Source organism: Excalfactoria chinensis, chromosome 1 (assembly GCF_039878825.1).
Source record: "Excalfactoria chinensis isolate bCotChi1 chromosome 1, bCotChi1.hap2, whole genome shotgun sequence".
In the NCBI taxonomy this organism is placed as follows: domain Eukaryota; kingdom Metazoa; phylum Chordata; class Aves; order Galliformes; family Phasianidae; genus Excalfactoria; species Excalfactoria chinensis.
In genome coordinates this window covers 38117094-38139678 of record NC_092825.1, presented here as the reverse complement: position 1 = coordinate 38139678, position 22585 = coordinate 38117094, and the positions used below count along the sequence as shown (strand labels likewise).

The window sequence follows — 22585 nt, the reverse complement described above, 5'->3', positions numbered from 1 at the left end:
ACCTTTGTATCTGTAGTGAAAGGAAGGGGGAGTGACAAGCTTATATAGGTTATTTATCCTCCTCCTGTGATCAGCTGTCTGGTTTTGTAAGAATAGCACTACAGTTAGTCATATTTGGATACCTTTTCCTTTTTGGCTCAGGAAGACACTGACTATCTTGAAAGCATTTCGCTTCCTTCTGTCTGTGCTAAAATACTCAGATTCTGTTCTAAAATAGGCAGATTACCTGATTCATTTTTCTTATGATTTGTACTACTGGTCAAAGCAATGTATGTTTTTTCCTACATGCAGTTTGCTACTTAATTTGATAGAACTGAGTTCCAAGAACTTCCTATGTTATTTCATATCCAAAGACAATTTGCTATGACTGACAACTAAAGAATATCTCTCTTAGTCAAGAGATGGAAACTCCTAGTTCTGGTTTGGAAACTGTAAGTTCAGGTGATGAGGAACTCCTGATTTATGTGAACAAGTAGCCCAAGCATACTGCTTTTAAAAGAGTAAAATGTAATTTAAATGATCTTTATTATAGGAGAGGCATTTAAATGAAACATCCAAGGGAAGGAAATGCAAGTTTGAAGCATAAAATTATTTTCAAGGGAAAGAAATATTACAAAAAATCCTTTTAGTATTCCGCATAAATAAGTGAGGCTCAGGCCTTATGGTAACTGTATTCCCTGTGCATGGCTGAGTAGAGAATTTCAGCTTTACACTAGACATATTTCCAAACCAAAGCTCTTTTCTTCTACAAGCCAAGACTCTTTGAATTTTGTGTTTATCATACTGTATTCTTTAGCTATAGCACAGAGCACATCTTATTTCTGGCCTGGCCCCATTTTCTTCAGGCAAAATCAATAACTGCAGCTATATTTTCCTTTAGCTGAGTGAGCCAGACTGCTTCTGAAGTAGAAGTGCTTTCCTACTCATGAAGGGTGTACTTGAGTAGTGCTGGTATATAAAACAAGCCTCAGGCTAACTCAGATACTGCAAAGTCACAGGGAGCTCTGTGAAATACTTTCATTATAGTTCCAATAAAAAGAAAGTAACTTTTTTTATGGACATGAGAACTTGAAGTGACAAGACACCTTCTGCAGCACCTTGGTTCCTGAGGCCACACAGGGATTTAACACCAAGTTGGAGAAACAGACCACAAGTTCTTCCTTAACCCCATTTCCTTGGAGGCCACATGCCACTGTTCTACTGCTCAGAGCAGAAGATTGTCACAACCAAGTGGCTAGTGGCCCTCATAATCATAATTTCTATCTTATTTATTTATTGTGATAGCCAGCCCTGTTCTTTCAGTTGTGTTGGGTAAAGTGAAACACCCCAATAAGGAACAAACTAGAATCAGGTTCCTCTGATGATGGGGCTTCCAAGAGACTTTAGACCAGAGAGAAGGAACTGCATCCTGGACTTGGGCTGGCTTTAGAGAAGGAGAAACTCCAGTGGGGTTCTGCAAGGTCTGTGTTTGGCCCTGGGATACTGAACCCAGACAGATTAGGAGGGGGTAGCATCAAAGACTTGGTCACCTTGAGAACAGCTATGCCAGCTAGCAATTCTACTGTCCCCAGGAGGTCTGCCATCCCCTCAGGGTGTTGGAGGGATGGCCAGGCTACACTGCAAGCACCTGTAAAGATATATCTGGAGGAAAGATTCCCCATCTATGGATATCTGAGAGGTGGTTGTCTGCTGATAATAGCCATGCCTCAGCTCTGCTTTCCTAAGTTACAAGTATGTGCCTCTATTGGCCCACACTACTGGTCTTCCTGGGAATATGGGACGCTCCAGCTATTGAAGGTAATGTGACATCTGTGTGCCCAAGAAGTAAGTCTTTCTCACCTTACTGAGGATTGTGCTGTCATAGGAAGCCAGGGTAGCTCTTCAACGTCTTTGGACAGCCAAGTGGCAGTGGATCAGCTAAAGAACTATGCTGCAAAAGATGCGTAGGAGGAGAAGCTAGATAAGTTTCAGTAAAGCTGTCAAGAATCTGTAGTGTTGTACATTACCACAGCAGCAACACAGAAAACTAAAGCAGCTGTCTTTCTATTAATGCTCAGAGTGAGGGATTAAAACATGTTCGCAAAATTGCTGTTTGAGTTCCATGTTTTTACTAAAGCCAAATTGTCTCAATCTGGACCCTTAGCAGTGCAAAAATCCCCAAAGCAACACTCCTTGTAAGATCACTCAATTGCTTTTATCTGCTGTGATTTTGCAGTATGTATACTTGAAAGACTGCTTAGGCAGTGAAGAACTGACAAGGGATAACTGAACCACAAAGGCTGTAGTAATAACAGAGGACAAAGCAAAATTGGAGCTATAATTCCAAGATTTCCTTGTTGGGTGGGAATGTAAGCAAATTTTAATACTCCATTAGCATAGTCCTTGTCGAATTTAGTTTTCACTTTAGCTTGTTGCTGAGAGCATTCTTTTGTGTTTCGCTCAGTAGGAGGCTGCTGAAAATATGTTTTTAAATATCAGGAAAAAATAAAACAACTGTAGAAGGACCATTTCTGCTAGGCCACCACCACAAAGGGACCTTTGTTCATGCTACTTAATACAACAGTGCTCAGTTAGACGCCTGGTCAACTGGTTGTACACAAATATAGAGCATTTTCCTGATAGTGTGTCAGATAGACCTATACCTAACTAACTATTTAACACTACTCTATTAGTGTATTTTAAGCTTTCAGCGTGGTACTTTTGCCACAGTTTATTTAAACACACTGATTGCAGTCCAGAGAAGTTGCAGAGGCAGCAGTTGGATTGGATCTGTTCAATTCTGTAAACATATATCCATACATAAAACAAATTCTATAATCATAAAAATGTGTACCTCAGTAAGCCACATAGATTTTCTTTTTATGTTAACAGTACAAAAACTAATAATGTGGAACTACTAAATATTTAACCAACTCTTTATTAACCATGGATGGCTTATTTAATATGCAGAACAATGTATTCCGTTCCATTCTTGCATTCCAGAGGCTACAAAATTGTACTTGGCCAGTCCAACAAGGTTTAGGGTTTCAAACACAACGAACCTACAGATCCTGCTGCATTACATCCAATCTTAGCCAGGGTCTGAAAGCTGGCCATGTGGGGACATTCTGAGTCATGACCAGACAACAGCTAAGCTAGGCTCAGGAGGAATCCCAGAATTTTCCCAGTTTCCCAATATATTCTGTTGTCTGGGTGGTCCTTCTGTAGACATTACCCCAATTCTTTATTGCTTCAGATCAGTACACATAGAAACTTCTTGTATGTTAGGTGTCAAAAGTCAGTAAGGAAAAAAAAAGAGAGGAATATGTTCATAAAAGAGGAGGAGTTATAATGCTCATTGCGAATTCTGTGCCTTTTTGCTTCACTGTTGTTACCCTTAACAATGAGATACGGTTGCATCTGTATTGTCTTTGTACACAGCTCTGCATGTTTAACAGCTTTTGATTCATTTTTAGACATGAACTTCTGGAAGAAGCTCGGAGAAAGGGTTTGCCTTTTGCCCAGTGGGATGGGCCTACGGTGGTCGCCTGGTTGGAAGTAAGCGTTACTTACATTGGTGGGCCACTTATTTACCTAGATATCACTCCAAATAGGAAGAAGTGTTTCTTATTTACTTTCACCTGAGATATGGGAGATGCAAGTTGAAATCCCTATGACAGGCAGTTCCTTCATCTCTGAAATCCAGTTGAGGGCTATCCTTTATTTCGAGGGTGGATGTGAATGGATTTTGGAATACATCCAGAGAAATTTCTTCAAGAGAAGTCTCTACCAATTTTGACATCAATTCTAGTTTTAGGTCAACTATTCAAAAAACACCTACCCAGACCTTGAGGGATCAAGAAGGCAGAATGTCAGGATGTTCTTATACATCATAGACAATCACTTCGACATGGCACCAGCTCTGTGCAGATACAAGCTCTTTGTTGGCTAAAGCAGTAGTGTCTGTTCTTTGTCTGCACTGAGTGTCTCTATGTATTCCCAACTATTCTCATGTCTGATCATCAGCCATAATTTGCAGAATTTTTCCCTGCAACTAGAACAAATAGCCCTGCTTCAATGCTTTAACAGAAGCATGTTCAGAGAATAAGTAAAGAATGAGGAATGAAAGAAGCTGACATTTACAAAACTTCCACTTCACGTTTTATTTGGAGGTTCTTAATGAAAAAGGATGAAATGAAAACTGCAGAAAGGCTGTTGAAGTGTTCAGACGTCCTTGAAAATGGGATGATATCTTTCTTCTAGAAAAACAAACTCTGCTATCAAGGAACATTTGTTAATTTGGCTGCTAAATGACTTTTCTGGGAAGTATGACAGTTGTGTAGTCAGATTTATATCAGTCAGAAATATTCACTATTACAATAAATGCTGACTTACTGGGAAGGTGAACATGCAAACGTCCAAGCATTTCCAAGTACTGAAAACAGTTTGTCCCTTAATGTCCTCCACAGTGATGTAAAATGTAGGGATATCTCTGACAATTTAAGTTCTGGTTTTTTATTTATTTATTTATTGCCATGATTCTTAGCTGCAAAAGATATGCTTTCCCATGCCTCAGAGAGATGTTGTAAAGAAAAAATTGATATCTATGAATTTCTGGGGAAACATGATGAGAGTACTATAGGAAAGACCTTGTGGAACTTTATGCTGTAGTGTCCAATGCTAGCTGTGTCCTGGTGATAAAAATATATGAGGCAGAAGTGTTGAATTTATTTAGTGAGCATCAGTGCATTCAGCCATTAGATAGACACTGTGTGCATTCCATACTCTCCTGGGCAAAAAGTAATGTGTGGCCCTGGGAATACAAACTGAAATTAATGTTAAAGGAGTCAAAGGACCAATTTGAAGTAGTGGATGTGATTGCAGTCATGATATATCCAAACTTTTCAGGGCTCAATTTCCCAGCATTAGCATTTATTCTTGTCATTTGTATGTAGCAAAGACATAGCTGAGATATATTTTAAGAACTGTGACTTTTCTTAACTAATGTTGGAAAAGTGTATCAGTCTTGATCTTTGGATTCACTGCCTGTGTGTGAATTCCACACTGTGAGTGTATCCTGCTTTTCGGGACTGTTCTCATCCACCTTCATTTTCTGATAGGGGCAGCTGTTTATTAAAGAGCCAATTTACCTAATAACCAGCAAACACATGAATCTATTTCTGCAGAGCGAATAACTCCCAGTGTTCACGCTTCTCTGCTTTTCAAGTGCAAATATGAAAAAGAAATAATGTCAAATTAAATGAGTATTAAATATATTTTAGGTCTATGCATAATTTCCACATGGATCTTTAAGTAAGTGCAGCTGTATATCACCGAATCACCACATTGTCAGGTTTTGGAAGAGACCTCAAAAGATCATGTAGTCCAATCCCAGTGCCGGAGCAGGAACACCTAGACCCAGTCGCACAGTAATCTATGTAAATCTTGTTTTCATTTTTTTTTATCTTCAAGAAGCTTTTTATGTCATTGCAACTAACTTGAGATCAGATCATGCTGTGACAAAAACTTCCCATGTATATGTAGCCCTCCTCTGGAATTACCTCCTTTGGGAACAAAGATGTGTAGACACTGATAGTCATATAAGTGAGGGCGCACAAAATGAGAAAGCTCAGAATTCATACTGAATATGTCCCAAGAAAGACCGATAGAGATGGAGAGTACCTCTTAGAAGAAAGGGCCAGGATACTGTGCCTCTTTGAAACACAGGGCTGCTGCTGACCTAGGCTGTCGTCTCCTAAGTAGAGCAGTCCGAAGTGGCAATGAATTACATGTCTTCAGAATCCATGGTCATGTAGTTGTGCTCACATCTCACTGTAACTTCCAACCAGTATTTCCAGTCAGGATACCAACCTACCAGCTTGTTCCTAGACTTGCAGTAAGCACAGCCCACACTAGGTTACTTATCTGTACTGTTCTTTTTTCTATCGAGAAAATACAAGCTAAGAATGATAAATGTGTTCCTCGCAAGTATACCATAGGGACTAACATGGAAAAAGAATGAAAACCAGTTTAGGACAAAATGATAAAAATGACTTTATTGATTCCTGGTAGTTTGTTTTCTGTGCATGATAAGACTCTAAAACCACCAGTAATGCTGACTCATGCCACAGTTTTCTTAAGGGCCCAGGAAACAAGTAGCCCAGATGATGGAGAAATACAGCTCTAAAAAATAATCCAAAGGACTCATTTGCCTTATATTTCTGGCTGCAATAGAAGCAATAAAGAGGTCCTGTGAAGTCATGGCAATTTCAGTGTTTCTGAAACAATTTCATTTGGATAAAGGCTATGATAATTATACTCACTTGTGTGTATTACTAAGCTTATTCAGGTTGATAGGTGCCTCAGTGATTGATTTCCTGTGAAAAATGAAACGATGCTTGGAGCAAACATGTGCTTTCTCTCAACAGCTCTGGCTGGGAATGCCAGCTTGGTATGTGGCTGCATGCCGTGCCAACGTGAAGAGTGGAGCCATCATGTCTGCTTTGTCCGACACGGAGATTCAAAGAGAAATTGGAATCAGCAATCCTCTTCATCGCCTAAAACTCCGATTAGCAATCCAGGAGATGGTATCACTCACAAGCCCATCGGCACCTCCAACATCTAGAACAGTGAGTCATGTTCAGATAACTTCTTTTTTCCCACTTCACTCTGCAGGAGGCTGCAGAAAGGCTTTGGTAGTAGCAGTGCCTCTGGTAGCCCACATTTTCCAGTCGGTGTGAACTGTCCTCTGGAGAAGTATTTGTTCATCATTCACTTGAGTATTGATCACTGATACATTTACCTTATTTGTAATTTTACCTGTAGTTTTGCCCTTCTGTTCCTTCTGGTGAACTATCACCACCAAATCAGACTGTCTTTTTCTTTTGTTGTTGTTTATCTTTTTATGTTTTATGTGGTGGTGTAGTGCAGGAGGGAGCAGGGGATGTTCAGGAGTGCAGCTTTTCTGAGTCTTGTTCCCTTTCCCCTTTTTGTACCCTTTCAAATGTTTTACAGTCTGAATTGGCTGCCTGAAGGTTCCTCGTGATTTTAGGAGTAGTGATTGGAGGCGTGAGGGCAGAGTGTGGAAGGGAGAAGTGGAACACATGGGAAGGAAAGAAGCAGAGACAAAATAAGTCTGAAAGAAAAGAGGGGAATATATTAAAAAGAGCCCAAAAGTGCATTGGGGGAGAGCAAAAATGTATGTGCTGCTGATAAAAGACATTTTTAAAATGGAAAATTGAGAAAAATGCACCAAATGGATGAGGAGAAAAGGAAACAAGGTAACACGAGGGGAGTTACATACTGAGAAGCTGATGGTGATGGCTATGAGACTGAAACAACAACAAAAAGCACCTGAACATTTATAAAGTAAGGTTTGATTGAGTGGGAAACGTGGCTTATAAGTGAAGGACAAAGACTACTGTTTACATAGTGCAGCCCAGACTTCTAGTGATAAGATAATAATGTTAATAATTATTGTCTTTTGTAATCTCTAATCTTCATGGAATTCATGAAGCATCTTTCTTTTGGTTAAAATCTCAATTGGAACAGAGATTCCTTGGAAGGATTTAACTATTTATCCAGAACCACTGAGCTATCTAAGCAGTTGAGAAAAAGGCAAAAGGACCTGAATGTTGGTTGACCTTTCCCACTGGTTGACCTTTCACCCTACAGAATCACAGAATCACAGAATTATAGGGGTTGGAAGGGACCTCTAGAGATCATCGAGTCCAACCCCCCTGCCAAAGCAGGCTCCCTACACCACGTCGCACAGGTAGGCGTCCAGGCGAGTCTTGAATATCTCCAGAGAAGGAGACTCCACCACCTCCCTGGGCAGCCTGTTCCAGTGCTCCGTCACCCTCACTGTAAAGAAGTTCTTGCGCACATTCGTGCGGAACTTCCTATGCTGGAGTTTCAGCCCATTGCCCCTAGTCCTGTCCCCACGCACTACTGAAAAGAGACCAGCCTCGCCACTATAGCTCCCACACCTCAGGTATTTATAAACCTGGATCAAGTCCCCTCTCAGCCTTCTTTTCTCAAGGCTAAACAGACCCAGTTCCCTAAGTCTCTCCTCGTAGGGGAGATGGTCCAGGCCCTTCACCATCTTTGTGGCCCTCCGCTGGACTCTTTCCAAGAGATCCCTGTCTTTTTTGTACTGGGGAGCCCAGAACTGGACACAGTATTCCAGATGAGGCCTCACCAGGGCAGAGTAGAGGGGGAGGATCACCTCCCTTGACCTGCTGGCTACGCTCTTTTTAATGCACCCCAGAATGCCATTGGCCTTTTTGGCTACAAGGGCACACTGCTGGCTCATGGCCAACCTGTCGTCCACCAGGACGCCCAGGTCCCTCTCAGCAGAGCTCCTCTCCAGCAGGTCTTCCCCCAACCTGTACTGGTGTATGCAATTATTTCTACCGAGATGCAAGACTCTACACTTGCTTATGTTAAACCTCATCCGGTTTCTTACTGCCCAGCTCTCCAGTCTGTCCAGGTCTCTCTGAATGGCTGCACAGCCTTCAGGCGTGTCAGCCAATCCTCCCAGCTTCGTGTCATCAGCAAACTTGCTGAGGGTGGCCACTATCCCCTCATCAAGGTCGTCGATGAAGATGTTGAACAAAACTGGACCCAGCACAGACCCCTGGGGGACACCACTAGTCACAGGCCTCCAGCCAGACACCGCACCGCCAATGACAACCCTCTGCACTCTGCCAGTCAGCCAATTCTCGATCCACTTCACCGTCCACTCATCTATCCCATACTTCCTCAGCTTTGTTATAAGGATGTCATGGGGGACCGTATCAAAAGCCTTACTGAAATCAAGGTAGACTACATCTACCGCTCTCCCCCCGTCCACCCAGCTAGTGACATCTTCATAAAAGGCCACCAGGTTGGTCGAGCACGACCTCCCCTTGGTGAACCCATGCTGAGTACTCCTGATAACCTCCTTTTCTCCCAGTTGTCTGGAGATGGCATCCAGCACAAGCTGTTCCATCACCTTCCCTGGGACAGAGGTGAGGCTGACTGGCCTATAATTACCCGGGTCATCCTGCTTGCCCTTTTTGAAGACTGGGGTGACATTGGCCATCCTCCAGTCTTCAGGCACCTCCCCAGTTCTCCAAGACCTTTGAAAAATTACAGAGAGCGGCTTAGCAATAACCTCCGCCAGCTCTCTCAGCACCCGCGGGTGCACCCCATCAGGTCCCATGGATTTATGGACATTAATGTTTCCTAAGCACTCACGGACCACCTCTTCCCTGACTAAAGGGAAATCTCCCATTCCCCAGATTCTCTCATCAACCACCGGGGACTGGGATTCCTGGGGGAGAGCCCTTTCACTAAAGACAGAGGCAAAGAAGGCGTTCAGTATTTCCGCCTTCTCAGCATCCCCCGTTACCAGAACACCCCCCTCACTTAGTATGGGGCCCACATTCTCCCTAGCCTTCCTTTTGCTGTTAATGTACTTAAAAAACCCTTTTTTATTATCCTTTATCTCCTTAGCTAGATTCAGCTCCAGGTGGGCTTTAGCCTTCCTGGTCGCATCTCGGCAGTCCCTGACTACATTCTTATATTGTTCCCAAGTGGCCAGACCCTTTTTCCACATATCGTGTACTTTCTTCTTTCTGCGGAGCTTGCACATGAGTTCCTTACTCATCCACGCAGGTCTCCTGGCACCTTTTCCTGACTTCTTAGTTACAGGGACGCACCGATCCTGAACCTGGAAGAGGAGCCGTTTGAATGCTAGCCAGCTCTCACAGGCCCCCTTGCCTTCTAGCACCCTGGCCCACGGGATGGCCCCAAGTAAGTCCCGGAGGAGATCAAAGTTGGCTCTCCTGAAGTCCAGGGTAGCAATCCTACTTTTTGTTTTGCTTCCTCCGCTCAGGATCTCGAACTCCACCATCTCATGGTCGCTACAACCCAAGTTACCCCCGACTTTTACTTCCTTAACGAGTCCTTCCTTGTTGGTGAGAATAAGGTCCAGCAGCACCCCGCCCCGCGTCGGTACCTCAACCATCTGCATTAGAAAGTTATCTTCAATACACTGCAAGAATTGTCTGGACCGCGCATGCTTGGCCATATTGGTCGTCCAGCAAATATCTGGATAATTGAAATCCCCCAAAAGTACCAACGCCCGGGAGCGTGATGCTACTTCCAGTTGGCTACGGAAGGCCTCATCAACCTCCTCTTCCTGATCAGGAGGCCTGTAGTACACACCCACTACAGTGTCCCCCTTACCAGCCTGGCCCTTGATTCTCACCCACAAGCTCTCGACTGCTACATCACTCTCCCCCAGGTGGAGTTCAATACATTCTAGCTGCTCTCTCACATAAAGAGCAACTCCACCACCCCGCCTTGCTAGCCGATCTTTCCTAAAAAGGACATAGCCCTCCATGACAACATTCCAGTCATGCGAGCTGTCCCACCACGTCTCTGTGATCGCAATGAGATCATAGCCATGCGATTGCACACAAAACTCCAATTCTTCCTGTTTATTCCCCATGCTTCGCGCATTAGTATACAGGCACTTGAGAGAAGGAGCATCTCCCCACCTCTCTCCATGCCTTTGAACCCCTTTGTCAGCACCCAACACGCTCTGCTTTAAGCCTTGCACTGCCGCCTCAGACCCAGCGGCCCTCATTTTGTCCCCTTCCCCCTTCGTACCTAGTTTAAACACCTGTCAATTAGTCCTGACAGTTCCTCGGCTAGAACCCTCCTACCCCTTGGAGACAGGCCGCTTCCATCTGCAGCTGTCATGCCAGGAGCCGAGTAAATTCTCCCATGATCAAAAAACCCAAAACTCCTATGTCGGCACCAACTCCTTATCCATTTGTTTAAGAGGTGGGTTTTTAGGCCCAACTCAGTATCCCTCCCTGTCACTGAAGGTACAGATGTAATAACCACTTGTACACCTGTACTGTCAACTACCCTCCCCAGTCTCCTGAAGTCATCTTTTATGACCTTCAGGCTTTTCCTACTGACTTCCTCACTGCCAGCCTGAATTATCAGCAGGGGATAGTAGTCAGTAGGCCGGATCAGATTGGGAAGTCTCCCAGCAATGTCCCTGACTCGCGCCCCAGGGAGGCAGCACACTTCTCTGTGTGTAGGGTCGGGTCGGCATATAGGGCCTTCTGTTCCTCGCAGAAGGGAGTCACCTATGACAACTACCCTTCTATCCTTCCTCGTGGAGGAAGTCTTGAGGTGTGGGTGTGACCGCTTACCCCGAGGCTCCCTCACAGATGGGCCTGCCTCAACATCCACGCTCACCTCTTCCACGGGTTCCAGGGCCTCAAACCTATTTTGCAGAGGCACCTGGGGAACCGAGCATGGTCGTGGGCGGGGATACCCAGCACGCCTAGCTGGTATTTGTTTCCACCCATCCTTTTCTCTCAAACTGTTTTGGTCCGATCGGCTACTGTAGGACAGAGGCTCCGCCAACAGTCCCACACCCCTTAGCTCTTCATTTGAATTGCTAGGTGTAGGGGAAGACTGAGGGCACACTGTGGCAGGAACACAGTCTGTCTGCATACTCCTTTCTATAACCTGTTTGTGAGGCAACCGGGGGGGACATGCTCCTTGGGGAGCCTCAGCTATGTTCCGGGATCCCGAGGCCAATAGGGCCTGGCACCACCAGTCGATTTCATTTTCACTATCTTTAATGGACCTCAACCTCTCGACCTCTTCCTTCAGGCAGACCACCATACTAAGCAGATCATTTATCTGGTCACACCTGAAACAGGCACAGCTGCCATCGACTGGCACTTCAAGGGCCAGGCTGTGACACTCACTGCAGCCTGTGACTTGCACGCTAGCGTGCCGCTTGTGGACCTCGGTCTGGGTCTCCACACTCCTCCTGGCAGCAGCCTTCCTCCTACCTGTGCTGGGTACCTCTGTCTGGGTTTCCACATCTTTCCTGGCAGTTACCTTCCTCCGGGAGGGAGCCATAGCGACCCAGAAGACCCCACTAGCAAAATCAGAAAAGTTTTACCAAGTTTTGACAAGCAGCTCTGTCTGGACCCTGTTAGTGGTGGTGCTGCCCACGACCCGGTATTAGAATGCAGACAGGTAGACCTGCACTTACCTTTACCCTTCACAGAGACTAGGTTGTTCCTCTTCTTCCGTGTGGGCAGGGGCGAAGCCCCTGCCCTGCTCAAGGCCTTTTAAAGAAGAAGAGGGCGATGGTGGAGAGCCGTTGCCTTGGCAACGCCCCCTCCACGTGTAGCCTGGGAACGCCCCCTCCACGTGGGCCGCTCTCTCTCGAGCTGCCGGGCTGCTCCTACCTCGGATGGATGAGGGAAAAGCAGAGCGAATCCCCTGGACACCCCGCGATAAACAGCCTCAGCTCTGCCAGGGGCAGCTCCGAAGCAGCGAACCACGGCGATCAAAAGGGTCTCTGCCGGGTTTGCACCCGTTTAAATATCCCGCTGTTGCCTTGGCAACGCCCCCTCCACGTGTAGCCTGGGAACGCCCCCTCCACGTGGGCCGCTCTCTCTCGAGCTGCCGGGCTGCTCCTACCTCGGATGGATGAGGGAAAAGCAGAGCGAATCCCCTGGACACCCCGCGATAAACAGCCTCAGCTCTGCCAGGGGCAGCTCCGAAGCAGCGAACCACGGCGATCAAAAGGGTCTCTGCCGGGTTTGCACCCGTTTAAATATCCCGCTGTTGCCTTGGCAACGCCCCCTCCACGTGTAGCCTGGGAACGCCCCCTCCACGTGGGCCGCTCTCTCTCGAGCTGCCGGGCTGCTCCTACCTCGGATGGATGAGGGAAAAGCAGAGCGAATCCCCTGGACACCCCGCGATAAACAGCCTCAGCTCTGCCAGGGGCAGCTCCGAAGCAGCGAACCACGGCGATCAAAAGGGTCTCTGCCGGGTTTGCACCCGTTTAAATATCCCGCTGTTGCCTTGGCAACGCCCCCTCCACGTGTAGCCTGGGAACGCCCCCTCCACGTGGGCCGCTCTCTCTCGAGCTGCCGGGCTGCTCCTACCTCGGATGGATGAGGGAAAAGCAGAGCGAATCCCCTGGACACCCCGCGATAAACAGCCTCAGCTCTGCCAGGGGCAGCTCCGAAGCAGCGAACCACGGCGATCAAAAGGGTCTCTGCCGGGTTTGCACCCGTTTAAATATCCCGCTGTTGCCTTGGCAACGCCCCCTCCACGTGTAGCCTGGGAACGCCCCCTCCACGTGGGCCGCTCTCTCTCGAGCTGCCGGGCTGCTCCTACACTCCTAAGAGACTTCCAAAAATTATAGTTCCACATCTGATTCTTTTCTCCCCACAGAAACCTAACCATGATGATGTCACAAATTCTAATGCATGTATTTATGATAGACACAACACAATGTTGAATTACTAAAAATGCATTTACCATCAAAATCCATTTTGAATATTTTTTATTTCAAAGCACGAGAGAATCGTCACTTAGGAAATAAGAAAACAGCACATTCAAGCAAGTAGCTTGGGAATAATTTGCTCTTGACATTTCCATATGTAATTGGCAGCAAAATGCTGCACTGCCTTTGACCGTGCACTTCTGAATCCCAAGTCTTTCTGATTCCCCTCTTCCTCAGTAAAGGAGTTAATTTACTGCAGCTCCCAAGAAAGCACAGCACATTCCACCTTGCGTGCACAGCAGGATTCCCACCCCTTTTCTGCTTCACCTCATTGTCCTTGTAGTAATCCAAGTGAAAACAGTGCAAAGAGGAAAACAGTCCTACTCACGTATTCTCCAGACATTTTTGCTTCACAGATATGTAAGGGAAGCAATCATTATGTAGATTACAAAATGAGCTTGTGATGTGTGCAGAATTTTTAGTCTGGAAAGTCTTTGAGAAATTAAGCTTACCTACAGATAAATCCATGATCTAAAGGTTGTATTTGCTACTTGCGTGTGAAATGCAGCTTTAATTCTTCTTTCCTTTGCGGCTGTGCTCATCAATCAGTGCTAGCTGAAACACTCCATCACGTCTGTTCGGACTCCTCTAACAAAGACACAAACCAAATTGTCTCAAGTTGTCTCTAACTGCAGCTCGGTAGAGGCAAGATGATGGTTGTGCTGATGGTGATGCTATACGCTGTTAACTTACAGTGGTGCTGCCTTTCTTCTTTACCACTGCTTACCTAATGCGGATCCCTCCTGCCTCCCTGCGGGCCCTGCTCATAGCCCTCAGGCAATGTTTGGGTGACCCATGAAGAAATGGAAAATCTTGCTGCTCCAGCTAAAACGGTTAGTCCTTCCCTTTGCATGTAAGCATTACCGCAGTGCTCAAAGCAGCTTCTGCAGGCTGCTTTCCAAGCAAGCCAGTAGAAATGGCAATTCTGCTGTTTCTCGGCAAAAGAAATGTCAAACAGTGTTGTAATCACAAAGATTGTGCAAACCTAAAAGTTGAAGTTGTTATATTACTTTTTTTTTCCTGCCAACGTGGAACTCGGTTCAGTGAAAAAATGAAATAGCTGAATTTTTAGTATTGTTGGTAAAATAAACATAACGACACCCAATTGAGCAGAGATAGAGTTCATCCTGTTTAAGTGGTCAGTCAGAACAATATATTTTTGCCATAAAAATGCTGTGTGAAAAGCACTATTCATTTCATCCACAAGAGCACAGATGTTATTGAGAACACTGCAAGATCTAACTAGAAAGAAATAATGGCATTTATAACACCCAGTTTTGGAGAGGAAATGATTGTGTTTTGATCAAGAACCATAGAAAGTATTTGACATAATGCTGTAGAGTTCCAATAAACTGGAAAGATTTTATATCTTGAACACAGGTAGATTTGCCCTGCTAAGATTTTATCATTTTAATCTTTGTAATCCTTCTGGTAGCTCATCCCAAGGCAATGGCAGTAACTTGAGTTTAGAAATGTTAACAGTACATTTTACATACATGTTTTCATTCACAGTAAGATTGCCATATGCATGAAAGCCACATCTTCTTCTAACTCATTTTTATTGTCTTTTTACCTGCTTTACTAATTGCTTCCTGCTGATAACACAGAAAGAGTCTGAAGAAGGCAGCTGGGCCCAGGTACGACCTTTTTGCATGCTTTTTTTTTTGAATGTAAGGTTAACAATACTGTAGTTAACACACTGTCAATCGTCAAAGGGGAGAATGGTATTGTGATGGTATCTCAGACTGAATTGTAATTTGCACATTTTATTATTCTTAAGTATATATATATATATATTTCTTCAGACAGGGCATGCACAAACAGATGCATATGTAAATATTTTTCTTTAAAGGAATTGCTGTGAGATGTGCAGTGTAATGTTTTGTTAATATCCCAAGGATGATAAAGGGTTAAAGCATCCAAATAAACAGTGGCAAGTGTCTTGCTACCCAGAATGCCAGTAGATCGGTAGCACAAAATTTTCTGTGGCATTAGGACATTTGGGATACTTCAGATGCTAGCAAAAAGCATTTACCAATCATTTCAGTGGAGTAGGCTGTGTCCTTGCCTTCAGCTTGGAGGATTTTTTGTTCTCTGAATATCATAGAATCACAGAATGGTTTTGGTTGGAAGGGACCTTTAAGATCGCCTGGTTCCAACCCCCTGCTACGGGCAGTGACACCTCCCTCTTGGCCAGGTTTCTCACTGCTCCATCCAGCCTGGCCTTGTATGCTTCCAGGGACGGGCATCCACAGCCTTGCTGGGCAGTCATTTCCAATGTCTCACCACTCTCACAGTAAAGAATTTCTTCCTAATACCTAGTCTAAATCTAACCTCCTCCAGTTTAAAACCATTTCCCCTTGTCCTGTAGCTGTGTACCCTTATAAAAAGTTTATATATTATAAGATATTCATAAACATATGTAGTCTTACTCCCATTACTTAGGGCAATGTCTCAAAGACTCAGAAATAGAGATGTGGGAGCTCATTCCAGTCCACATGTTCTAATACTCCCCTCTACAGAGCTAACTTTACCTGTAATGAGTTTGTTAGAGGGTGGTTTTGTTGTTGTTTTACTTGATTTTTTTACCAAAAAACAAAGCAGTGTGGGTGATGTGATATGAATGGAGGCCCCAAGCTCAGCTCTGAGTCAGGTCCTGTGTGGTGACCAGATGGGGACACACAGAATGGGACATGATTTTGCATCACAGCAGATAGGGGTGCTTGGTAGTGCAACAGAATCCAGATGCATACAGGAGAATCATTTAGTTTGTAAAAGGCATTCACAGTTGTCCAACCATCAACCTGACCATCAAGCAACCATCACTAGGCCATGTCCCTTAGTGCCCCCAGTAAGGTCACTGTTGTAGGCATGTTAGGTCACGTCCTTGTACTCACACATCCAATTACAACCATGATTTTTGCTTGGTAAATTCACATTCAGGGACACAGAGAACCTGCATGTTCCTAGCCAGCTACATTTTAGAGATAGTTTCTACCTCCCAGCTAAAGCGAGGAAAGATTTTCCTCTGTTTTGAGAACAGATAATGAGATGTGCCAAGAATTTGAGATCCAACATTTCTCAACTTACACCGTCTGTTTTTAGAAGAATTAGAGGCATAAGTGTATAAATCACACCCAAGTATCAATCTACAAATAGTCTTGTATAGTTAGAAACAACACTTTTTGTGTTAGTTGGACTATTAAACATTTATATTCTTGAATTTCCTTCTGTGTGTAGTAAATGCACACGCGCAGTCTTACTGTCTTTATTAGGACGTTCCTCTCCTCTTCTAAATCTCACAAGAATGAGATGGGGCACTGTATTTTTCCCCAGAGAAAGTACATCTGTCCTGCCCTGTAAACCATTTGCCCACAGTAAGAGGACAAACCAAACCAAAAATGAGCACCATCCTCTTAGGGAGGTGTGAATCTTGTGATTTATGAGCTATTTTTTTCTGTTACATTGTAATGTTACCAAATTAATCAACAATAAGATGAAAAAAATCATCTGTCTTGCATCTTAGTTATGCAAACCATATAAAAAATAGTACAACATGCATGTGTTTGTTGCAGATACTTTTTTCTCACCCTCTTGAAATCTCAGCTCAACTGCATAGTGGCTTCATATCTCATTTCTAGGAGAAAACAGGTTTGCTCACATTTTAAGAAGCAAGCTTACAAGGCACTTATGTTTAAGCTGGTCACAGCTGAAAATATCTTATTTTGTCACCTGCTGAAGACCACTGGTCTAAGCTTGGCTGACAAATGAAATTAAGGTTTAGTCTCAGAAGTACTTGTGAATTGCAGAAATGAGTAAAGCCATTAGCTCCTATTGGGGAAATCATAGCTCCCCTCACAGAGTGTCTCTACTTCAGTTGGTTCCCCGCAGCCATGTTTGTGTTACCAAGCATTATGCAGGATTTGCCTCCAGAAGCTGAATGGGCAGCCAAGACCGTGAAACAAACACATCTTGACTGTGTGCTGTATTGGCATGCATTTAAGACAAAATGGAAACTATTACTTTGAGTTCTAACAGTTTACATTTTGCAAAGATAGCAAACAAGATCAGAAATGCTAAATGTTGCTATTAGTAACAAATACTTCAGAGTAGCTGACAACTCCAAATTATGAAACGTCAAAATAATGAAAACAGTGCATGTTTTTCCTTTAGACTGACTTTCTAAGCTAAGAAGTCTCGCTAGAACCAAACAGAGTATATCAACATATTCTTCAGTCTGTGGTGCAACCCAGAACAAACTTGTGGAAACGACCCCCCCTTTGTTTTCTTGTTGATTTCTCTTTAGACCCTGGCCTATGGAGACATGAACCACGAGTGGATAGGTAACGAATGGCTGCCCAGCCTGGGCTTACCTCAGTACCGCAGTTACTTCATGGAGTGCCTGGTTGACGCGAGGATGCTGGATCATCTGACAAAGAAAGATCTGCGTGTGCACTTGAAAATGGTGGACAGCTTCCATCGGTACGTCTGCACATGCAAGGCCTCTCGGGTCTGATGCAGCACGCAGTGCTGCTCAGAGGAACAGTGCTTGCTATTTGTAGTTCTGGCCTAGGAAAGCATCATGTAGGAGTTTACTCCTTCAGTAACACCAACTGCATCACAATGCTCTCTCATAACAGATACTGGTACAGATAATTTCATCATAAGCAAAGAACCATTAATGTATAAACAAAGCCGTTAATAACAGAGAAACTAATAGTTAATCTATTAAGTGGCCTTAAATTATCAGAAAATGTTGGACTAAGATTGGAAATCCTGAGTCCTTGTAATAATGAAAAGCTATTGTGTGCAGCACATAAAAGCTGCTCACAGAATGAACAAATTGGCAGTTGCTCGGGTCATCTAGGGATGTAGTCAGGAAGCTAAATTGGAAATATGGAAATAAAGGCATTTGACTTCAGGAGAAATGATGTCTGTGTGACAAGAAGTGGATTTTGTTAAATTTGCTGTCTGACACTTCCTTTTGAGGACTGATTTGACAAAACACTTAATTGGTCTCCCAAGGCCTGACCTTTTCTTTATGTTTCAGGTTACTTATGCCACAACATGTATTCAAAAGCGTTCATTTTGGTTTGTCCATCTCAGTTTTTAAAGTCTGTGGAGTTTTTTTAATGATTTTGCTCTCCCTTTTTTCTCAAGGCCTGCTACACGGGCCCCGTGAAACAGCCCATGTGACGTGCAGGAAATACATCCTAACTGTGTTCCCATCTTCACATTTTTCTTCATTAACTCTGTAAATGTTTCTCTTTAAATAACAGAACGAGCTTGCAATATGGAATCATGTGTTTAAAGAGACTGAATTATGATAGAAAAGAACTGGAAAAGCGAAGAGAAATGAGTCAGCATGAAATAAAAGGTGATAGTTCCTGGGAATGAATACTGGGAATGTTTCTTTTGAAGCTTCACACTATTAACCCCCTTGTCACACTATTAACCCCCTTGTCATGCCATTTAGCAAAGCATTTAAGCATGTGCTTTAAATAAACCTTGCACAAATCCAGCTGTTGTTAGAACACAGAACCTCTCCCTAAATTAGGCACAGTAATACTTTGCTAAATTGGGGCTGCAGTTCTGAACAGTGGTTTGATGTCCACCTTCTGCTAAATGGGATGCTGGGCACGGATCCTATCAATCTGTAAGTCTCAGAAGCAGAAGGCCAAACAGCCTCAGGTCAGTGAGATGTGTGGGGCAGTGCTGGGACGCCTAACCCTGAGCACTTGGACAAGTCTTTGCCCTTGATGTCCCAGTTCACAGCAGGCACCACAAAGAGATTGCTGTGGGGGAGGCCACCAAGGCAGTTTGAAAAATATTCGTATATATATAGGAACAGTTCTTAACAGAACCAGCCTCATTAGAGGATTTAGCAGCTGGTTTAGAAGTATTTTTCTGCACAAAGCTCCCTGGAGCAGTTGCAGCCTCACTGCACAGCTCCCTTTGTAGGTAGCAATTAGGGCTTTTTGCTCCCCAACCCCCCTGCCTCCCCATGCTGAAAGTGAATCCTTTGATTCCTCAAGCATTGCCATCTCTCAGAGGACAGCAGTTCGCAGCTTTCAAAAGCAATGCTTGTGGAAGAACTGGAAAAAAAAAAAGCTGTATGGGGGAATTCAGAAGGGTAAAAGTCTTTGCACAGGTCAGGTGATGGCATACACTAAACCAAAGCCTTGGAACTGGAGGCATCAGGACTACCCAAGTGGCTGTGGCTGGATTCACATATGGGGTCTTGGCATTTGGTTTGTGTCATGGTTTTGGATGATATGTCGTGGATCACATAGCTGAGTGCAGGGTGACCACCAACAAATCACCCTCTGGCCTGCACCCCACTGACACAGCCAGGCAGGGGTTGGGCTCAGTGATGCCAGGCCGTGTTTGGACCCATCCTGAAAACAAAGTTTGGGATGCGATAGAGAACACTGCTTCTGGGAAAAGCTTTGCTGTTCTGGAGCTTCAGGAAAACCCCTCGCTGCTTCACAAAACAAAGTGCAGCACAGTATTTCCCACTCATAGGTACAAAGACCAGTGGGAGTAACTTTCTTTTAATCTAATAGACAGGGCAGGGTACTTCTTTTTTTACAACAGCAAAATCCTCTTAAATGGTTTCCTAGCTCATTTTGCTGCCTTAGCCTTCTAATTTCCATGGACCTGGACAGTAACACCAGCTTTCAGAACTAAAAATATTTCCAGTCTCAAACAGTGAACTCTCTGACGGCTTTGGCAGGTGCAGGCCCAGCCCACAGATGTCTGATACAAAACACCCAAGTGAAACCTCAAGGAATGGATATCTGAGCTGTTCCCCTGCACGACAAAGCTGTAAAATATTAAGAATTGGAAAGGGTTTGGGGGGTGGCCATTACACCCCCATGCTTTCTCAAGCCTGCTTGCTTTAAGTTCATCAGTCAGTGAGCCAGAGAGGCTCCCTTAGAGCTGGTATGTGGACAATGGGTCTCACTAGAAGAGGTGGGAGGAACAGAGTTCTGGAGATGCCCTCTGGAGGAACATGGGAATCAATTTTCTTTAGAAATCATTTGGAACAACCATTTAACAACCATTTAAGGGGAAGGCAGGTAAAACTGCAAAGCTGTTCCCACACATTGGGCTTTGACTGGGAGTTTATAAAGCCATTAGAGCTGTGTTAATAGTTTACCCATACAGAAATTAAACCAGTTTGAATGCATGCAGCTGTACAGTTTGGAAGGTACCAGTTAGCAGGCCCTGACCCGGTGTCATGTTCTTACAGATGTGCTGGTGTGGAGCAACGACCGTGTCATCCGCTGGATACAAGCGATCGGCCTACGGGAATATGCAAACAACATTCTAGAAAGCGGTGTGCATGGCTCCCTTATAGCACTGGATGAGAACTTTGATTACAGCAGTTTAGCTTTATTATTACAGATTCCAACACAAAACACCCAGGCAAGTCTGCTCATGCTACTTCTGGTTAATCTGTACCCATGACTGCCATTGATTCCTCTACAACCATTTTAACTGTTGACTTTGGTATCTCTAGGCACGGCAGATCCTTGAGAGAGAATACAACAACCTTTTAGCACTAGGAACTGAAAGACGACTTGAGGAAGTAATTAATTTTATTTTCAGTATTTATAAACTATCACAGTAAAGCATAAAAATGGAATGCAATGCATGAAGATATGTTAATCCACCCATGGTTCAAAAGAGTCAGTTACAGGTGTTTAAAAAAAACACAAATTAGGAAAGCAAGGTTTTTAAAGTGACCTCCATATGGGTACACATCCGTCCTTAGCATATGGGACACCAGTTTGTGCACTGCACTCTTAACTTAAGATGAATGCTTTCCATGGAGGAAAAATGTAGAAAGGCACGGGGAAAAATGAGGATGGGGCAGTGGGGAAAGGCTTGGAAGGTCTGTGCATCCTATTCTTTGGGCCACTCCAAACTTTTATGTAAAGACAAAACAGAGGACAAAAAAGACAACAGCCAGAAGTGCACTTTTTCCTAAGATAATGAATATGTCCAACAGTGGGAGTTGGGGCAATTACCTAAGAATATCAAATCCACCTATGGAAAACATTCATCTCAAGGTAAGACTCTGGTGAAGAAATGTTCAAGGAGCAATAAATATTTTAAGGACTTGACAAAAATGTGTGATACCTACCAACTCTGTGCATGTTTAGTTCCATACCGGCCTCCTAATGCAGTAACAAACCACTATATTTGTAAGAGATCTAACTTCTAAGAATGTATCCTTCAGTATGTCAAGCCACTGGTTGAAGGGAAGTTTAATTACTATGAAACACACTAGTGTTTAATATTAATCTATAAAGGATTTACTCTTATAAGGGCATCTCAAATGCACCGTAGTTACTGGATGCAGTGCAGCACAGTAGGGCACTTGTTGCAGACCAGACCTGTTGGTGAGCGAGGTGGCAGCCAGGTGATCAATGACAGACTTCCCTTTGCTTTATCCGACACAACTCTGTGTCTCGACAGAGCGACGACAAGAACTTCAGGCGCGGCCCGTCCTGGCGACGACAGTTCCCCCCCCGCGAGGTCCACGGCATCAGCATGATGCCCGGCTCCTCTGAAACGCTGCCGGCCGGATTCAGGTTGACCACGACCTCAGGGCAGTCCCGGAAAATGGCAACTGACGGTACGAAGTCATTTGTGCACTTACAGAAAGCAGGAGGCTTCCCCTAGCATGCTAACCTGACCCCAGTGCACATCTGCCCCGCCACAAACAGCCAGGTTGACCTACTAGCATAGGATGGATGAATGGAGTCTGGGACAGTGGAAGCAGGGAATAGCAGAGAACTGACTTGGCATGCTAGTGATGTTTCTCATGTTTGCGTAAGACTGTTGGTATTCATTAAAAGTAAATATAAACCTGGCCATCCCAAGTGCAATGAAAACTTTCAGAGAGATACTCATTCACTGATGTTCAATCTGAGAGTACACAGAATATATTAACTTTTTCAGCTGATAAAACTCTCCAATAGGCACAGTTTATTTCAGAGGATGAGCTTACAGGGGGCTGTCATCTTTACTTTCCTATCTGACATTCAAAGAAATCAAGTTTTTAAACTGTTGTAAGAAAGCAGGGAGAAAAGGAAATCCCATCACAGCTCTTCCATCAGATATATGAACAGTAAAAACCACGCAAATGCACCTGTCTGAAGTTCTGAGAAGAGCTGTCCCATTCCCAACAAAGCTCTTTATTTCCTCACG

General features: G+C 44.3%; 1 protein-coding gene across 10 annotated transcripts in view; it reads left to right on the top strand.

Annotated features, from left to right (window-relative positions):
• The window catches only part of PPFIA2 (PTPRF interacting protein alpha 2), a 286892-nt gene that overhangs the window by 258544 nt on the left and 5763 nt on the right, over positions 1 to 22585 (top strand). For all 10 annotated transcript variants that reach the window (XM_072355420.1, XM_072355392.1, XM_072355401.1 and 7 more), the window contains 9 exons: positions 3456 to 3537; positions 6408 to 6608; positions 14134 to 14196; positions 14971 to 15000; positions 17670 to 17845; positions 18643 to 18740; positions 20619 to 20794; positions 20889 to 20957; positions 21851 to 22010. In XM_072355420.1, coding sequence (XP_072211521.1) covers positions 3456 to 3537; positions 6408 to 6608; positions 14134 to 14196; positions 14971 to 15000; positions 17670 to 17845; positions 18643 to 18740; positions 20619 to 20794; positions 20889 to 20957; positions 21851 to 22010 — 1055 coding nt within the window. The remainder of the gene's footprint in view (positions 1 to 3455; positions 3538 to 6407; positions 6609 to 14133; positions 14197 to 14970; positions 15001 to 17669; positions 17846 to 18642; positions 18741 to 20618; positions 20795 to 20888; positions 20958 to 21850; positions 22011 to 22585) is intronic.